Source organism: Tenrec ecaudatus, chromosome 11 (assembly GCF_050624435.1).
Source record: "Tenrec ecaudatus isolate mTenEca1 chromosome 11, mTenEca1.hap1, whole genome shotgun sequence".
Taxonomy (NCBI): Eukaryota; Metazoa; Chordata; class Mammalia; order Afrosoricida; family Tenrecidae; genus Tenrec; species Tenrec ecaudatus.
Genome location: NC_134540.1, coordinates 71,545,303 through 71,566,341, shown reverse-complemented (window position 1 = coordinate 71,566,341; position 21,039 = coordinate 71,545,303). Strand labels below are relative to the sequence as shown.

General features: G+C 43.7%; 1 protein-coding gene across 1 annotated transcript in view; it reads right to left on the bottom strand.

The window, feature by feature from the left end:
* VWA3B (von Willebrand factor A domain containing 3B) overlaps nucleotides 1-20,138 on the bottom strand; it is a 245,586-nt gene extending 225,448 nt beyond the window's left edge. The window contains exons 1-3 of the mRNA XM_075562679.1: nucleotides 19,943-20,138; nucleotides 7,389-7,483; nucleotides 5,173-5,423 (exon numbers count right to left, since the gene is read on the bottom strand). Coding sequence (XP_075418794.1) covers nucleotides 5,173-5,423; nucleotides 7,389-7,483; nucleotides 19,943-20,138 — 542 coding nt within the window. The remainder of the gene's footprint in view (nucleotides 1-5,172; nucleotides 5,424-7,388; nucleotides 7,484-19,942) is intronic.
* Between the last annotated feature and the right edge of the window lie 901 nt (nucleotides 20,139-21,039).

Sequence of the window (21,039 nt, the reverse complement as noted above, 5' to 3'; positions counted from 1 at the left end):
ATAGCAATGAGTACAAGGAAGAAGAAAATGTTCTAGAATTGAATGTGGTGGTAACTGCACAACTCTTCTTGATAGGACTGACTGACTGACTGGTCTGACAGGTGGATGAAGTGAGAATAAAACTGCTTTTAAAAGCAAGCAGCTCTCTAAGTGAGGTGCTAGCGAAATCCACACAGAAGCAGCACACCAGCCTGTGTGATCAATCAGAGGATTGTCAATAATAGAGTCCAAGGCCACAGCAGGAAAAAGCCCTAGAGCTTAGATTCTGAGCACCCAGTCTGCAGAAGGCTACGGGTGACGGTAAAAGCCCAAATCCATGTTCAGGGTCCCCACGTGGATTAGGTCTCCAGTGAATCCCCGCTGACCACTGACCATTCATTGACCAGGGATGGGAGTGGCCTTGCTAGACAGAGTGCATTGGAAAGTGGACTCATGCAGATGGAGTTAGGGTAAAATGTAACACTCTATCATTTGTTCTCCCTTTGACCTGTTTGAATTTGTTCCAGATTTTAGTATTTTCTGCTTTCTTTTCTTTTGGGGTTTTTGTTTTATTTTGTTATTATTTGGGAGCTTGGGAGGCAGTTTTTGCCTTTGTTTTTGTTTTTGTATGGTTTTCGGTATAGAATTCAGGCTCAGTTCATCTATAGAGATAGCAACTGGATTAATAATTCCATGCGCCCCCAGCACCATAAATTAAGTGGATTCCTGCCCCTCCCCCGAAAAGAATTTTTTCCAAAGGACGACATTGACTCTGCAGCTCTGGGAGATGGACATATTTGATCAAAGCACACGGGAGCAGATGAAGGGGCAGGAGGAGAGAGTGGAGCACAGCCTGGCCCACCAGGCCGTGATGATGATGTTCCTGAGTAGAGCAGCCAGTCCACAGAGAGAACAACATGGCTGGCCCCACTATGAGACATGATGCCCCTCAGTGACTAAGGGCGATACAGGGGACAGCACCGGAGACACAGTGTGGGAATTGCACCTGACCTGATCCCACCACACCGAGGCAAATCACTGGGGGAGTGCAGCGGAACAGCAAGGGAATGGAGTGGCAAGGTCCCCAGGGAATGCTGAAAGTGGACTTCGGGGCCAGGGCGTGGTGCCCCAACAGACTGGACTGGAAAACGCTCCTAAGGGCCAGCAAACGATCCCTGAACTAACTACAAGCTTTTCTCTTGTGAACTGTTTTATTCTGTTCTTTGTCAGTGGTTTGTTTTTGTTGTTTTGTTGTCTGGTTGTATACTGTTGCTTTGTTTTCCTCTGTCTTGTTTTCGTGCATGTTAGTGACTCCACAGGTCTGTCTGAATAGGACAGGCTGGATGAACTATCTGGAGGAAAAACAACGGGACCGACAGTTTTGGGGGGACTTGGGGTGGGGGGGTAGGGGGGGTAAGGAAGTGGTGTTAACAAACCCAGGGACAAGGGAAAAACATGGGACCCCAAATGGTAGAGAAGTGGGAGTGGCAGGCCTGGTGGGAAATGATCAAGGGTAAGGTTGCTTAGAGAAGAGGTATACGCTAGCCCAGGTGGCGATGAAGCATGGTAGTGGGGCAGGAGGAAAGTCAAGGGAGATGGAGGAAAGAGCTAGGAGTCAAAGGGCATTCATGGAGGTCTAGACAAAGATATGTACATGCAAATATATATAGGAGGATGGGGAAATAGATCTATGTGTCTATACTTATAGGTCAAGTATTAAGGTGGCGGAAGGACCTTGGGCCTCTACTCAAACACTACCTCAATGCATGAATACCTTCTTTTATTAAATTGGAACTCTATGATGCTCACTCTCTCGACACAACGGCTGGAGCCAAAGTGTGTGAACAAGTAAATGTGGTGAAGAAAGCTGATGGTGCCCGGCTATCAAAAGAGATAGTGACTGGGGTCTTAAAGGCTTGAAGATAAACAAGCGGCCATCTAGCTCAGAAGCAACAAAGTCCACATGGAAGAACACACCAGCCTGAGTGAGCGAGTGGTCCCAAAGGGATCAGTTACCAGGCATCAAAGAACAAAAAATCATATCATTGACTGCACACCTCCATGATAGGATCGCTGAAGACAAATGGGTGCATAAGCAAATGTGGTGAAGAAAGCTGATGGTGCCCGGCTATCAAAAGAGATAGTGTCTGGGGTCTTAAAGGCTTGAAGGTGAACAAACGGCCATCTAGCTCAGAAGCAAATAAGCCCACATGGAAGAAGCACACCGGCCAGTGCGATCACGAGGTGCCCAAGGGACCAGGTATAAGGCATCATGCAAAAAAAAAAAAAAAGATATAAGTGTGTGTATGTATGTGTATATATGTGTATATGTATATATGTATGTATATATATGTATATATATATCATATTAAATGAAGGGGGAAGTGCAGAGTGGAGACCCAAGGCCCAAGTGTCGACCAATGGAGATCCCCTCATAGAGGGGTTTAGGAGAGGAGATGGGTTAATTAGGGTGTGAGGTAGTACCGATGAAGAACACAGCTTTCCCCCGGATCCTGGATGCTTCCTCCCCCCAACTACCATGATCCGAATTCTACCTTGCAGGGCTGGATAGGACAGAGGCTGTACACTGGTGCATATGAGGGTTGGAGGTACAGGGAATCCAGGGTGATGATACCTTCAGGACCAAGGGTGTGAGGGACGATGCTGGGAGAGTGGAGGGTGAGTGGGTTGGAAAGGGGGAACTGATTACAAGGATCCACATGTGACCTCTTCCCTGGGAGAGGGACAGCAGAGAAGGGGGGAAGGGAGACTCCGGATAGGACAAGAAATGACAAAACAACGAAGTATAAATTACCAAGGGCATATGAGGGAGGGGGGAATGGGGAGGGAGGAGGGGAAAAAAAAGAGGACCTGATGCAAGGGGCTTAAGTGGAGAGCAAATGCCTTGAGAATGATTGGGGCAGGGAATGTATGGATGTGCTTTATACAATTGATGTATGTATATGTATGGATTGTGGTAAGAGTTGTATGAGTCCCTAATAAAATGTAAAAGAAGAAAAGAGAAAAAAATGATTAGGGCAAAGACTGTACAGATGTACTTTATACAATTGATGTATGTATATATATGAACTGTGAAAAGAATTGTATGAGCCCCAATAAATTGTTAAAATTAAAAAAAAAAAAAGACAATAAAGTCCATGAAAATGTCAAAATAAAAAAAATAATTCCATGCGCTATGGGGGGCTGGAGGGGGAGCTAATAATAATGAGTACAGAAAGAAGAAAATGTTCTGAAATGTATTGTGCTGATCATTACTCAACTCTTTTTAATATGATTAAGCGATTGAACTGTATGATAAGTGAATTATGGGACAATAAAAACATTTTTAAGGAGTATGATCTTGAGTTTAACCGAGCACTGCTTTTTAAATCCTGAGACAATATGTTTAAAATCATTTCGTTTACACTTAGAAATGACTGATGATTGCTTCTCAGCCTTTTGGCTAAGATCAAGCGTAGTAATGATCAATGGCTTCCTCACCCCACCCCCACTTCCTCTAAAAACATAGCCACTATTTATCTCTTTGTTTAGAATTGTAAATACAAGGAACCGGTTGGTCCCGCAGAGTCCACCAGGAGAAGCAGAGACTGCCTCACACCTGTGGTGACCTTAACTTGGAACAGCTTTTCTGAGTAGAGAATCTGACCGGCACGCGTTCTTTTCTGGGTCTCACAAGCGCTCTGCTTTTGACAAGGCGCAGCTTGAGCACTTCCATCCCCCTCTCTTAGTGGAGAGTATTTGTTTTACTTGCAAACCCAAGCCCACTGCCATGGCGTCAATGCGGACTCTCAGTGACTCTATAGAACAGGGTAGAACTGCCCCCGTGGGGTCCAAAACTGCCTAACTCTTTTTAGGAGCAGAAAGCCTCTTTTTTCTCCTGAAGAGTGGCTGGTGGTTTTGAACTGCTGACCATGAGGTTAGCCCAGCACATAACCCACTGGACCACCAGGGCTCCTTTCCTTCCCTGATAGGTTTTCTCTATATCCAGGTTTTAGGTTTCACATGTTTTACTGTATTAAAACAACAACAACAAAAACAGTGCAGATATAACCATTCAATTATTTCCATCCTGTATCTGTGACCAAAACAGGCACCTGATAAAACACAATTAGACCCCCAATGATCCCCATGTACACAATACAAAAGATTTCATTTGAAGAGAGGAAGGCTCAGTCCCAGGGCTGCCCCAGTTATCCAGCTGTTTCTCATCAGAGAGGTGCAGTCATGGTGCCAAAAGAGAAGTGAGGGCTCAAAGTCTAAATTCTTGGAATCCAAGAATCCATAAATAATTGATTGGGAAAGTTGGGAATAGGGAAATTCTATCAAGCCAGCCACCTGTTGTTCTGATGAAAGAAGGTCATCTTACTGGAGGGTGGGCCGGGGGCCCAACCAGAGCTGCAAATTCAGTCTGGAAAGACAGTGAACGTTGTGGTCAGTCTAACTGAATTCATACCAAGGTAGAATCTAAAAATGAGTGAAGAGATTTTTTTTAATTTAAATTATTTTATTGGGGGCTCTTATAGATATAACAATCCATAAATCAATTACGTCAAGCAAATTTATAAATATGTTGCCATTGTCATTTTCAAGACATTATCTTTCTACTTGAGCCATTATCAGCTCCTCTTTTTTCTCTCCCTTCCTGCCTTCCCACCCTCATGAAACCCTTGATAAATTACATATTAATATTATTTTTTCATATCTTACACCAGCTGCTGTATCCCTTCACCCACGTTTCTGTTGTTCATCTCCCTGGCAGGGGAGCAGAGAGCTGCTGTACATCCATCATTGTTATTGGTTCCCTTTTCTCCCCTTACCCTCACTCCTCCCCCTCTCCCCTCATGGTAGAGCTACTCCCGTTACTGTTTCTGAGCAGTTTAGCTATCCGTTTTATGTTCAATATAATTTATGTTCTTGTAGTTGGCCCTTTTTATGACCGAAGAGAATTGTGTTTCTCAAAACGGAGGTGCCAAATGCAACACGGATTTTTTTTTAAAGTCTTCTAAGATTGATTCACTGTGGTTTTCCATCTGAAAATGGACGTCCTAGGAAATCAGACCTCCTCTCTCACCACAGAGCTAAGTACATTAGCTGGCGCTAGTCAACTCAAACTATCTTGGTGCAGGCGCCTCGTGAAAGTGTCCCGCCATGGCCCTTGTCGTGGGAACTCACCGTATCATGTTGAACTCGCGGATCTGTGTCACCTGCTCCTGGAGGACCATTACCAGAGCGTCTCGACACAGGGCAAGCTCTTGCTCCAGCATGTCGCCCACATCCAGCACGATGGCGATGCGCTGCTCGAGGATGACACCAAACACCTGCCGGCTCCCGCTGGTGAGCCAGGCCATCCGGTGCCTGTAGCTCTCCGCCGCTTGGGTTAAGCAGTCCACAAAGTGATGGATCAGCTCCGACTTAGCCGTCAACTGCATGGAAATAAACGAGGGAACAGAAAACAAAATCAGCACGCAGATCAGCCACCTGCGCCACGCAGTGCGGCCAGGAACAACAGAAAGCACGGAGCGTGGTCCCTGCCGCCAGGGCCCCCTGGTGATGTAGCGGGTACCCGCTGGGCTGCTCTCTGAAAGGGCAGCAGTCTGCAGCCACCAGTCACTCTGCAGGCGAGAGAGGATGCTCTGTAGGCCCATCAAGACTTGGAAACTCTTGGAGACTCACAGGGGGCAGTTCTACCCTGTCTTAGAGGGTCGGAATCAACTTGCTGGCTCTGGGTTGTTTGTTTGTTTGTTTGTTGTGCTGTCAAGACCTGCCCAGTAACTGACAATATTTCAAATGGTCCTCCACATGCCACCACATCCTAGGGAAAGAGCTTTCGACTGAAACCTGCTGGGTAATTCTCAGCCAGCGGAAAGATGCGTGTGTGACCTGCTCACAATGGCCTACTCTATGTTCCCAGAGGATGTTTTAGCTTTATGGTTACAGAACCATCTCTCTCGCAGAATGCTCAGGGGCACGCTTAAGGCACTAACAGGGGGGAAAGAAAAGAAAAGAAAGGTGAGTGAAGGCAGATGAAACGGGAAAAACAAAACAAAAACAGGGAAGTCTCACGAAAAAAGTTCTTCTAGTAGAGTATTTCTGAAATGCTCCTAAACATGCCCTCCTGTCTGCCATCACCAATTACTGATTCTCCTGCTTGTCTGTGTGTCCTCTGTCTCGGGATCCCTCTGCGCAGGCCCCTCATGGTCCAGTGCTGTCACCAAGACTGCGCAGGGTTGCCCCTGAAAGGAGGCCGCGGCGTGCCCGCAGCTTCTTGTACGCACAGAGAAGCTGCTGCTCACCTACGTCAGGCACAAGTACGCAAGGCCAAATTTTATTCTTCAAATTCTAATAGTCTTTAGGGTGTTGGGAGGTTAAAACGAAACCAACATAGGAAAGGGATAAGAGAAGTGATTGCCCTGTTCTGTGAAGAAAAAAAGAGAGGGCGAGAGAGAGACTTTCAAAGAAATAAACGTTGACACCCCCAGGACACCCTAGATGCCCAAAGTGTAAAGAGAAATGTGTTTCTTGCACACACCGTGTATGCTGACAGCCCCATGCCTTGGCTCCTGGCCTTTTCCATCTGTCCCCATGTATCTCCCACACATATTCCTGAAGCTCCAGCATCACTTCTCAGACGCTCTCTGGGGACCTCAGACAGAACCCCAAGTTCCTTCCCTGTCTTCCAGAGCACTTACACCATGTCCCTGCACCACACGGAAACCAGTGTGGGGCAGCATCGGGGGTAGGGCATGGGGTGGTATTAGATGGTAAATAGAAACACATTTTTCACCACTTTCTATTCAGCCTAATGTGGCTCAGAAACAACATATATTTAGCACACAGAACTCAAGAGTTCTTGGATGGACTGGGTTGTTTAAAAGTAATATCATTTTTAAACATATTAGGAAATAGTCGTATAAATACAAGGGTGCGTCAAAAATAATGTTACTGGGGCTCCAGTTCTCTCTCTCTCTCTCTCTCTCTCTCTCTCTCTCTCTCTCTCTCTCTCACTGCTTCATTTGAAGCAAAGTATGTTTTAACATGTCTCTGTGAATGGTGGTAACAGCAACTTGCCTTTGGCTTTCGGCTCAAGTGCTTCATTTCTCCCCTCCCCACCCCCACTTTATTTTCAAAGCAAGAGAAACTGCCCCTGTGCACACACTCACTTTGCTAGTCGAGGCTTTCTGCCCCAATCCCTAAGGTGAAGGGTCCCATATCTGATCCCTTGGTGGTGATTTTCATGATTCTGCTAACAAGAAAGGCCTCTTGGTGTCAAAGGAAAGCTACGGGCTCTGGCAGAGGCTTGGCTCACTGCGTCACGTGTTAAGCAGCGCAAGCCTCTCCACGTAGCCCGCGGCTGGGCTTCAGCATCCCAGCACAGCAAGCAGACTTACGTTGTACACTCTGCCATCTTCTGCTCTGCAGAACTGTGGGAACAGGCCATCAGCATACCGAGAAGCCACCAGTCTCCCCAGAGAAGTCACATAATCTGCAGTTTGGGGAAGAAAACACACCAACACAGTGCATCAGCAAAAGCTGCTTCTTATTTTTATTTCACACTGCTTAACTCTGGCTTCGTTTAAATGATCTCTCACCTGCGAGGCTTCGTGCGCGGTGTTAAGTGATGATTGCTAGGGGCTATGATGAATCTAACTACTTGCAACATATACCAGGAGAGAGACAGGGCTTTCTACTCCTGTAAAGAAATTACAGTCTCAAAAACCCACAGGGGCAGTTCTATCCTGCCCTACAGGGCTTCTTTGAGTCAGAATTTACTTGGGGGCAGGGAGTTTGGTTTGGTTTCTTAAGACACCCGTAATCTTTTGGTGCATGAAGGACTAGGGAGGAAGAACAGGTTTTATTTCTTGATTCTTTTGGCCAGCATGATTAAGACAGAATTTAAAATAATAATAATAAAATATTAAAAATATGTTTGATTCCTGATAACTCTTATTCAAGGCTTAAATTTAGTTTTAAGAATTTTTTAAAAGGAACTTAAATGTTATCTATTGTTCTCTCCTGAAATGTGTCGACGTAGGAGCTGATTTCTCAGAGTGGCGTCATCCATGGTGATATGAATCAGATAAAGCCTATGGGAATGGAGCCTGCAGGATCTTCATTTGCTGACGGGTGTGCCTCAAAGTAAGGAAAAACAGCTGCAAACATCTGCTAGTGGTCCGAAGTTGGAATGTGTGAAGAATGAACTAGGAAAATTGGAAGTGGTCAAAAATGGAATGCATAAAGATTGATATCCTAGACATTGCTGAACTAAAATGCACTGAGATGGACCATTTGGGATGAGCAAATCACATGATTTACTATGCCAAGAACAACACAATCAAGAGGGCTGTCGTGTCATTCATTGTCAAGAGCAATCTGGAGGTACAATGCTGTCTGTGATAGGATTGTGTCTATCCGGTTTCAAGTCAATATAATCAATACAACTATTATTCAAACTTATGCACAATCAGGAAATCTAGTGATGTAGACATTTTAAAATTCTACCAGTGACCTCGGTTGGAAATTGATCAGACGGGCACTCAAATTAATCAATCATTATTGGCTATTGGAATGCAAAAGTTGGAAACAAAGAGGGGGGAACAGTAGTTAGAAACTATGGTCTTGATGATAGAAGCAAAGCTGAAGATAGCATGATAGGATTTTGCAGATCCAACGACTCGTTCATTGCAGATGCCTTTTCCCAACAGCACCAACAGTGACTAAACGCATGGACTTCTCCAGATGGACTACACAGAAATCAAATTGACTATGGGCAGAGATGTTGGAGAAGCTCAATATCAGGAGCTAAAACCAGGCTAGGGACTGACTGTGGACTAGACCTCAATTGCTCATCTATAAGTCCAGGTAAAAGCTGAAGAAAACTAAAACAAGTCAACAGAGTCAAAACAGGGCCTTGAGTCTATCCTACCTGAATGTCTAGAACAGATTTGATCCAGTGAAACGTGAGTTGATATTAATGGTGGCAGAAGAATCCGGAAAAGGACACCAATAAAGGCTGTACACCAGGAAGAGTGTCAACACTGGCCTGACTTATACATGTAGAGGTGGTCGAATTGGAGAGGGTTTTGTTGTGCATTTTTGGTCACAATTTTAAAAATAATTGCACGAATTGAAAAAGAAACCTGAAGAACTGTGGGGGCCCATCAAGAACATCATTCATGAACAAAGAGAAGATCATTAAAGACAGGAAAGAAGAGGGAAAAAACATCAAAGTGGACGTCAGAAGAGACTCGGAAACTTGCTCTTAATTATAGAGCACTTAAGCAAATGGGAGAAATAATGAGGTCATCATGCTGAGCAGAAATTCTCAAAGGGCAGCTCGAGGAATAAAGCCAAATATTTTTAATGAAATGTGCAAAAACTTAGAATTAGAAAGTCAAAAGGAAGAACACACTCAGCGTATCTTAGAATGAAAGAGTTAAAGAAAGAATTCAAGCCTCAAGTTGCAACATTGAGAGATGCTATGGGCAAAATATTGAATGATGCAGGAAGCATCGAGAGAAGATGGAAATAGTACACGGAGTCACTGGACCACTAGTGAGGTCCATTCCAGAGGTAACATATGGGCAAGAACCAATGGTGCTGAAGGAGGAAGTTCAAGCTGCACTGCAAGCACAACTTCTTTTATTATTAGTAGTAGTAGTAATATCATTTTATTAGGGGCTCATACAACTCATCACAATGCATACATCCATCCATTGTGTCAAGCACATTTGTACATATGTTGCTACCATCATTCTCAAAACACCTGCTTTCTCCTTGAGCCCTTGCTATCAGCTCCTCATTTGTTCCTCTCCCTCCCTGATCCCCCTCCCCCTGAACGCTTGATAATTTATAAATCATTATTGTTTTGTCATATCTTACACCATCCGATGTCTTTATTATTTTAATGTGTTATTTTATTGGGGGCTCTTGCAGCTCTTATAACAATCCACACATCAATTGTATCAAGCACATTTGTACATATGTTGCCATCATCATTTTCAAAATATTTTCTGTTTAAGCCCTTGGTATCAGCTCCTCTTTTTTCCCTCCCTCCCTCCCCCACCCTCCCACCCTTGTGGTCCCCTGAGAAATGATAAATTATTATTGTCATATCTTACACCGCCCACTGTCCTCCCTTTGCCCACGTTACTGTTGTTCATCCTCCTAGGAAGGTGGTGTATGTTATATGTCAATCATTGTAGTCAGCTCCCCATTTCTCCCCCTTCTCCTCTCACCTTCCCCCTAACCTCGTGGTATCACTTATCCCATTACTGTCCCTGAGGGTTTAATCTGTCCTGGATTTCCTGTGTCGAGAACGCTTATATGTACCAGTGTACATACTCCGGTCTAGCTGAATTTGTAAGGTAGAACTGGGGTCATGATAGTGGGGGGTGCGGGAAGCATTAAAGAACTAGAGGAATGTTGTGTGTTCCATTGGTGCAATGCTACAAACTGGCTGTCTGATTTTTTTCCTTGTGACCCTTCTGTGAGGGAATGTCCAATTGTCTACAGATGGACTTTGGGTCTCCACTCCGACTCCCATCATTTGCACTGATATATTTGTTTGTTTAGGGTCTTCTGATGCCTGATACCTTATCCCATTGACACCTCATGATCACACAGGTTGGTGTGCTTCTTCCATGCGGGCTTTGTTGCTTCTCTGCTAGATAGCTGCTTGTTTAACTTCAGCCTTTAAGACCCCAGATGCTGTATCTTTTAGTAGCCGGGCACTATCAGCTTTCTTCACCACATTTGCTTATGCACCCATTTTGTCTTCAGTGATAGTGTTGAGGAGGTGAACATCACAGAATGCCAGGTTATTAGAACAAAGTGTTCTTACTTTGAGGGAGGACTTGAGTAGAGACCCAATGCTCGTCTGCTACCTTAATACTTAATGTTTAAATATATGTTCATAGACCTATATCCCTATCACTATATATTAATATATGTACATGTGTGAAAGCACAACCTTTTAATTGACACTGATAATACAACTTCAAGTGACCAGCAACATTCCCTCTTTACTTAATACTGTGATCAGGAGACAGTGGAGAGTTTGGTTTTGAGGATTGGAGGAAGCAGGTCTATGGTGGAGTAGTGGATGGCACGCTGAATGAATAAGGCAGAAAAAATATTTGAAGAACAATATCTTATAAAGTTCCAAAATTTGGCGAAAGCAAACCAACGGGTCCAATAAGTTCAACAAATTTCAGTCATTGTAAATACAAAGAAAACCAAAGTTAGACATACAATAGTACAAAGAATAGCACATTTGCTAAAAACCAAGAATCAAAAGAAAAAAATCTCAAAAGTAGCCACAGAGAAATATGATACATTGTATATATTACAGTCAGGGGGGAGAATGTTCTGGCTGATTTCTCAGATGAAAAACTGGAGGCCAGAAAAGAATGGATTTACACTCGAATGGCTAACAAACACATGAGAAAATGCTGTCGTTCCCCAGCCATTAGGAGATGCGAATCACAACAATGATGAGCTATCGTCTTACACAGGGTGAGATGAAGCAGTTCCCAGTGATTAGGCGAAACCGATCATAAAAGTTTTATTGAGTTCAGTGAACTGGCTGTTCAAATGGCACTCGTAATCAGGGTTCTCTGAAGGAGGGCGGCTGGGCAGTCACCCCATGTGGAAATCATAAATTTACATTCCTTGCTCTTTGTCAATGTTCATCTGTGTAACTGCATATTCTAAGTGCCTACAGTAATGTTCATTCTGTCCATAGGTATAAAAAACTAGATGGGCTATGCTTGTAATATCTATTTATTCATTTCATAAGACTCATTATACTTTTGATGAAATACTACATCTGTATTCCTCTGCGTTTGTAACTTCTGTAAACAAACATAGACATGCAGATTAAAGGTGCCAAACAACCAGAGGGTGAAACGCTGTCCTTCCTTTCCGCTTTGCGTTAGGTCCCCAATCCCATGAGATATTAGGAGTGAATCCTGCAATTCCTGAAACTGTTGAAAGAGCTACCAATGTTGTCAGAACCATTGCTGTCAGTTCAGCAGAAGCAGAAAGGGTTTTTCAAAGATGAACATACTATGTTCAGAGAAGTCGCCTGTTTCTACGCTATTGAACCCAATCGCTGTGGACCACTTGGCCTACCTGTAAAGGGATGGGATCCTAGTCCTGCAGTGAAAAGATGATTAAGGATAAATCCAAAGCATGTTGCAACTAAGGACATCAATTAAGAGACATTGTGGAAATAATAAAGAACAGGTTTTCCTTGGTCAGGTTTTATTTAATAATTTTCATTAACACTTTAAAAACTCATAGCATCTAGTTTGGGTGCCTCTTTTAGAGTTCTTATTTAAGGATTAACTATGTGAAATAACTACATTTTGACATACCTTTTTTTATATACTTAAAATAATCAATAGGGAAGTAAACCAATTGCTAAATTATTTGAATCCCACCACTGATCTTACGCCCGCACAATAGCACAATTAGTGAAAGACAGAAAACAACAAATACTGGGGGGGGGGGGGTGGCGAGATCAGAACGCTTAAACACTGCTGATGGCCTTGGGAATGTGTACTGCCATGTAGAAACCGATGTGGCGATGCCTAAAATAGCTGGCAACGCCAATGCCATGTGACCTAGCAGGACCTTTGGTTGCCATACATCCCAAAGAAACGAGAGACCACCTAATAAAATGTAAAAAAAAATGATCAGGGCAAAGAATGTACAGATGTGCTTTATACAGTTGATGCATGTATATGCATGGATTGTGATAAGAGTTGTATGAGCCCCTAATAAAATGTTAAAAAAAAGAAATGAGAGACAAAGCACAAACAGACGTACGCTCTCCCCTGTGCACTGCAACACTGTTCACAACAGCAAGGAGCTCGAAACAGCTCCAATTCCCAGCTGCTAAAGAATGAATTCAAAAACCAAAGCCCTCTAGCACATGCACACAACAGAATACTTCACATCCCTAAACGACAGTGATGAAACGCCTCATGGCATGGAGGGACCTGGAAACCAGTATGCTGCGTGAACTTAGTCCATCACAAAAGGGTCACCATTGGATGAGCCCACGACTATAAGGATGAACGCCAGGGTGACGCCACATTTCTACTCCCAGGTCATGCAATCCGCTAACTGGTCTGCCAGAAAGCACGGTAGAGAGCCTGCCTAGCGTTCACAAACCCTCCAGCACCCCCTCTCCGGGGTACGTTTTTTAAAACATTTGGACAGAGGAGACTTCACCGCAGCGGGGGTCAGTGTTTGAATGAGGGAGAGGGAAATGACCACTCAGCTACTGTCAGATAAAATTGTGCAAAGACCCCTCAAATCAGCAGGCACTCCTTCCTACCTGTGATAGGTGAACCCGGCTGGAGATTCACGTCAAGATGCGGGAAGAGAGCATGCATGTCTCAGAGAAGGCAAGTGCATTTCTATCGGTGGGAAAACAGGAAGGAGCAGTTTCCCGTGGGGGTGGTGTTTAATGATAATGACATAGAATCCACAGGGCAAATCTACCTAGCATTATGTTCCTAATCAGTGCTGATACCGTTGGACACCCGTAAACCTTGAAGTGGACCTAAGAAAATTAGAAGCCAACCTCCCCTATGCTCTTAGACAGACAAATTCTTACCAAATATAAAGAATTGCTCATTTTGCTCATGCTGAGGATTGAATTATATATAAATCATGTATGCATATGATTTTTTTTAATGAGCTAACATGGCCTTTGGTCTCTGGCAGACCCATGTCAGAAGCTGTTTTAGAAGGCACCAGAGCTGTCCTAGCTCCTGTGGATCTGTGTGAAATTACAGCCTGGGCTCAGTAGATGCCGGCTCTGCCATTTGCCTGAGCCTCCACCTCCGTCCGAACCAACTTTATGCCTTGAGCGTTCTGATTACTTACACGGGACCCTGCCAAGGAGGCCCCAAAGTGAAGTCTGTTAGTGCCTCTCTTCCATCTCAGGAGGCTTGAAACCACCCTCTCTTCTGAAAACAGCCTCCCTTCTCAAAAGGACCTCTCTTCTCACTTTTGTTTGTGAACATTAAAAATCTGATATCATGGAATCAACAATCTGCTATCAAAATGACATTGGTCCAGGGTGAATAATAACTGTTAGTTATGAATCACATCACTAGGTGGTAGGCACTGCTTTAAATACAACCATGATTCATTCAATTCTCACCATTCCAGGAGAATTCCACTGCTGTCTGTATGTTCCAGACAAAAACGTTGAAGCATTGAGCTGTAAGATAGCTTGCCCGGGGCCACTCAGATTGTTTGATCTCTTGCCTGCTGCTTCTGTGAGGATTGATTGTAGTCCCAAGCAAGACAAAATCTTTGACAACTTCAATCTTTTCTTCACTTATCATAATGCGACCTATTGGTACAGTTGTGAGGATTCTGGTCTACTTTAAATTGAGCTGTAATCTGTACTGAAGGCTGAAATCCTTGATCTTCATCAGCAAGTAGTTCAAGTCTGCCTTACTTTCAACAAGCAAGGTTGTATCAGCCTCATATCACAGGGTGTTAATAAGTCTTCTTCTGATCCTGATGCTGCATTCTTCTTCAAATAATCCAGATTCTCTGATTATTTGCTTAGCATTTAATAAGTCTGGTGAAAGGATGCAATCATGACACACACCTTTCTTGATTTTAAGCCATGCATTATTCCCTTCTTCTGTTTGCACAACTGTCTCTCATTCCATGCGTAGGTTTCACATGAGCACAATGAAATGCCCTGGAATTCCCATTCTTCTCAAGGCCGTCCACCGTTTGTTATGATCCACCTAGCCTAATGCCTTTACATAGTCAATAAAACACGAGTACGTATCTTTCAGTGTTTTCTGCTTTCCACCAAGATCAATTTGACATCAACAATGATATCTCTTGTGTGTTAGTATGGATTAACTAGAGAAATCCAGTGACACTCATAGGTGTGTGAGAAAGAGCTTTATATAAATGAGCAATTACATATTGAGAAAACATCCCAGCCCAGCCCAGATCAAGTCCATAAGTCTGATATTAGCCCAATATATCTGATACCAGTCTATAAAGTCCAATATTAGCCATATGTCTGATACCAGTCTATAAATTCCTTTTCAGATCCACACAACATATGCAATGACACTGAATGCTGGAAGATCACAGGTCAGTGGGTAGAAAGTCTTGAGATTCAGAGGTGGTGGATGCCACCTCAGCTGGAGTGGGTCTCCATGTCACTCCTCCAGCTCCAGGGCTCTGGCTCCATCAGCACAGCTCTATGTGTCTTATCATCAGGAATGTCTCATAGCAAGTATGTGTGTCCCACCTTTAGGGAAAAAGTTTCCAGAATCTTCTGGAGAAGGCCATGCCCACACAGAGGCCTCATTGGCTATGACTTGATTGGCAGGCTGGACTCCACCCCTTCACAAATTGACAGATTATGTAACTGCCACACCTTGTTTCACAACCTCTTCTGAATCCAGCCTGAATCTCTGGCAGCACCCTGTCAATGTACTGCTACAACTGCTGTTGAACGGTGTTCAGCCAAATTTAACTTACATGTGTTATCAAGAATATTGCTCTATAACTTGCACATTCTTGTTGGGTCACCTTTCTTTGGATTGGGTACAAATAGGAATCAAAGTGGATGTCAGAAAAGATCTGAAACTTGCTCTTAATTGTAAAGTAGCTAAGGTAAATAAGAGAGATGATTAAGTCAGAGAGCTGAACAGAAAATTCCGAAGATCAGCTCGAGAAGACAAAGGAAAATAAGTAAATGTGCAAGGACCTCGAGACAGAGAACCAGAAAGGAGAAGCACGCTTGGTGTACCTTAAACTGAAAGGCCTAAAGGAAAAACCCAAGCGTAGAATTGCAATATTAAAAGTTTTTATGGGTAAAATATTGAATGTTGCAGAAAGCATAAAAAAGATGGAAAAATACACAGAGCCATTGTCCCAAAAAGAATTAGCTGACATTCAACCATGTCAAGAGGTAGCACATGGTCAAGAACCAATGGCACTGAAGGAAGATGTTCAAGCTGCACTGAGAGCATTAGCCAAAAGTGAGCTCTGGAATTGACACAGTCACAGCTGAAATGCTTCAACACGCTGGAGAGGCACTGCAAGTACTCACTTGTCTGTGTCAAAAAATTCGGAAGACAGTTACCTGACCAACTGGCCAATAGAGATCCATTCCATTCACAGGATAGCTCATACTATCAAGCACTGAAAAGCTATCCCTGACAGCCTTCTGTGTGAGACCTGGGTTGACTCACACATTGCAATGGTAGAAAAATGAAGGAACGAGAAGGGATGAGCTCAAGAAGCAGGAGTAAGTGGACGGCATATTCTGAACTTACCACTATACATATGTTGTCACTTTGGAAGTGGGTGTTAACAAACCCAAGGACACGGGAACAACAAGTGATCTAAAATCGATGCTGAAGAGGGTATAGGAGGCCTGGTAAGGCTTGATCAAGGGCAATGTCACTGAGAGGAATTACTGAAACCCAAATGAAGGCTGAACATGACAGTGGGACAAGAGGAAAGTAAAAGGAAATAGAGGAAAGAACTAGGAGGCAGGGGGCATTTATAGAGGTCTAAAAGTGGGCATGTACTTATGTAAATATATTTATATATGATGATAGGGAAATAGATCTCTGAGCATATATTTATAGGTTTAGTATTAAGGTAGCAGATGGACATTGGGCCTCTACTCAATTATTCCCTCAATGCAAGAATACTTTGTTCTATTAAACCGGCATTCCATGATGCTCACGACGTGATCACTAAAGACAAAGTGGGAACATAAACAAATGTGGTGAAGAAAGTTGATGGTGCCCGGATATTATAAGATGTAGTGTCTGGGGTCTTAAAGGCTTGAAGATAAACAAGTGGCCATCTAGCTGAGAAGCAACCAAGCCCACATGGAAGAAGCACATCAGCCTGTGTGATCATGAGGTGTCAATAAGATCAGATATCAGCCAAGACCCAGAACAAAAAAATTATATCATTGTGAATGAGGGGGAGTGTAGAGTGGAGACCCAAAGTCCATCTGTAGGCAACTGCACATCCCCTTACAGAAGGGTTGTGGGGAGGAGACAAGCCAATCAGGGTGATGAAACATACAACTTTCCTCTAGTTTTTTAATGCTTCCTCCCCACCACTATCATGACCCCAATTCTACCTTACAAATCCGGCTAGACCAGAGCATGTACACAGGTACAGATAAGAACTGGAAACACAGGAAAACTAGGACAGATAACCCCCTCAAGACCAATATCTCAATATCGAGAGTAGCAATAACAGGAGGGGAAGGGTAATGTGGGGGGAGAAAGGGGGAACCAATCACAATGATCTACATATAACCCCCTCCCAGGGGGATGAACAACAGAAAAGTGGGTGAAGGGAGATATTGGACAGTGTAAGACATGAAAAAAAATAATTTTTTTGATTATCATAGGTTCATGAGGGAGGGAGGGAGGGTGAGGGAGGAAGGAGAAAAAATGAAAAGTTGATACCAAGGGCTCAAGTAGAAAGAAAATGTTTTGAAAATGATGGCAACAAATATACAAATGTGCTTCACACAAAGGAGGAATGTTTGGATTGTGATAAGAGTTGTATGAGCCCCCAGTAAAACGATTAAAAGTTAAATTTAGAAAAATAAAAATTGTCACTTTGCCTTTCACCCGCTCCCTCTTCCCTCCACCTCTGGAAGAAAAGCAGACTGAAGAAGAGCTCTGTCAGTCTTGCCCCACACACGAGCCTTTGCTTAACCAGCCTGCTGCTCTGGCCCCGACCCCACACTGGAGCCACAGCGACCATGGCATTGGAGCACTTCGTTGCTCAAGTTCTCAATATAACTACATTTGGCCCCCATTCCACACACCCCTTCTACCTGCTTCTCTTGGATTCATCCATCTGTGCCTCAGATACACGGGGGCTCCAAAAAGGGCTTGGCAAATGGAATCCAAAGATGATGGAATTTAGCTACTACCAAGGGCTCAAGCAGAAAGCAAGTGTTTTGAGAATGATGATGGCAACAAATGTGCTTGACACAATGGGTGTATGTATGGATTGTGATGAGAGTTGTATGAACCCCCAATAAAATGATTTTTAAAAAAAGATAAAGGAATTTTCCCACAAGCTTCTTGCAGCCCCTGATCTAAGGAGGCGTGGTGGCACAGCAAGTAAGCTCTCAGCTACTAGCTAAGGGGTGGTGGTGGTTCTAACCCCCCAGCGGCTCAGCAGGAACCTTGAAGCAGTCAGCTTCTATGAGGAATACAGCCTAGGAAACTCGATGGAGCAGATAGATCTCCATTGTCCTATGGGGTCACAGTGAGTCAGAGTCGACTCAATTGCAATGTTTGTTCTTGTTTGTTCAGGGCCCCAAGTAGACTGAAGAGAGTGTGTCTTAATCGTCTTTCTACCCTTCACCTCACCAAGCTTAGTATGAATGACTATTGAATAAATATTTAATCTGTTAATTAATTAACTAATGTCATAATTACTGAGTAAAATATGACTAATGGAAATTGCCTTAATTAACGGAGGACTCCTCAAGAGAGGTTTTACTCATTATTTGGACAGGACCGTTCCTGCAAGATGGGGTTGTCTCCCGCAGCAAGACACTCACTATCCCTGGTCCCTAGACCCTAGACCTCCATAGTTAACGTGACACCCAAAAGAGCATACACTCCTGTATCTGCATATTCCCCTTGAGGGTCAGTCATCCTGAGAGTTCAGAATCAATATTTAACCAGCACATTTAGGGAAAAATGAACCATAACAGAAGACAGGATGCAATAGAAAAATAGCATATTCTCCCTGAAACCACACACAGATAATTGTCTTCGTCAATGCATCTCTGAAGAGGTTTGTTCATACCAAGGGATAATGTAGGCATCTGCTGAGCTAGGGATAAATATAAGTAACTTCCATATTTTTTAATTTCATCTTAAAAGAAACAATGCCATTGAGCGTTGCTTTAGACATGTTATCGAGAGATGGCCCCTACCGAAGGAGGGCAAGCTTGGAAAGCTGAGGGCCAATGAAAAAGAGGAAGCTCCTCAAAGAGAAGGTCTTGACACAGTGGCTGCACCAATGGGCTCAACACAAAAGGTGTGAGGATGGCCCACGATGGAGCAGCATTTCCTTCTGTTTCACATGGGGCCCCTGTGCGTCAGAACCAAAGCAATGGCACTGAACAACAACAGTGCGGTGGTAGTTACATAATTCCATGTCCACTTGATAAATACGTATAGAGTGGAGTGTAGCCTGCCAATCAGATCACAGACTGACGATGCCTCCTTGCGGGCATGGCCTTCTCATGAGGATTCTGGGAACTTCCGCTTTTTCTCCCTGCAGGCAGGCCACACTCTCTCTTTGCTTCACCTTCCTGTAGAGGAGACACGCTCAGAGACTTGGAGGAGCCATGTGGAGACCCTGCCAGCACTGAGACGTGTACAATGCCACCGGATCCACAAGACTTTCCACCCAATGGCCTGTGATCTTCCTGCATTCGGCATCATTGTGAGCGGCTATGTGGGTCTGAAGAGGAATCTATGAACTAGTATCAGACATAGGGGCTAATATCGGAATAATGGACATGATCTGGGAAGTTTTCTCAATATATAATTGCTTTTTGATATAAAGCTCTCTCTTCCACATACACGAGTGTCTCTGGATCTATTTCTCTAGTCAACCTGGTCTAGCACAAGGGCATAGTACTAAATGCACAGGCAGACAAGTATACACCTGCATGACACAAGCACGCGTATTGGGAGAGCATGTGCAACCATCTTCTGGCCGATAAACAGGAGGAGATGGACACTAAAGCAGGATGAAAACAAGCTTAGAGACCTGTGGCTTGGAGGGGCCTTCAAAATTAATGCTACCTGGTCAAAGGCTCAAAGGGCACCAAGCCATTGGGATTTCCAGCCATCGTTGTTTGTGAGTACTATACCTTCACAATGTGGGAATCCAATTTGTGATAAAATCTGCTTCAAGGTCAACTTGTTGCTCTTCAGCCCATGTAGTTGAAGCCATTTATCTGATGAGATGAGACTTTGCTCAGCCAAGTCTATTTGGGTGTTCTCCATCCCCTCTTGCTCCTGCAGCTGCTGCTCCGAGCTGATGGAAGATGAGTCTGGTTTCTCCATCTCTGAATGAGTGTCTAAGTCAGCTGAGCCTCCTGTAAGAGCAATTGTCACATTCAAACTTCATGAACACTGTGGAACATGAGCCGAGGATCAGGTTAATATAAATTATAATGCATTTATGAAGTAGAATAGAATTCTACCAGTTAAAAATGATGGATACGTTCTGGTTAGCAAAGATGATATCCACATATACTTCTAAGAGATATCCGTAAAACTCAATATCCATATGTGTATACACCTAGGCAACAAAAAATCACCCAGAAAGATATAGGCCCACAGGCTCACAGTATTATCTCTGTGTGGTAGGCATTATATGTGGTTTGGACTTTCTTATACTGTTTAAACTTTTGCATGATTGACCATTTCTAGAACAAGATTAATTTTACCATCAGAAAATGTAAATCTATTCTGGAAAAGAAGCATTTCCCCCGGCCATTCTTCACATCAGGATGTCAAATAGAATCATGCCTGACATTTTGTTTCCAAGAGGAAGAGAAGAGACCGTTCTGTGAGGAGAGAGACCTAGCCTACAGGTGCAGTGGCTGACTCAACTCGGAGCTAATGGCAGATCACAGTCCGGTCCGACTGGAATGCGTGAGACCATCTTCAGAATGTTTTATTCTCTGGGGCTCTACTCTCAAATTGAAGCAAAAATTATTCTAAAATTGAACTTCTATGCTCTGGCTCATAGAGCCTGCTGTTCTCAGATCAAATGGATTCATGCCAATAAGCAATATTTTATATCAAACTCACGGAGACCAACCTAAGCATAAGTAATGTGCACAAGAGGAAAGGGATGGCCAAACTCTAATGCAAGCCGAACCCACTCATTACAACTGGTGAGGGCCTGATCACTTGGAAGAAAGAGCAGCATGCTCTGCTTTCCTCTGTGGCAGAGTTG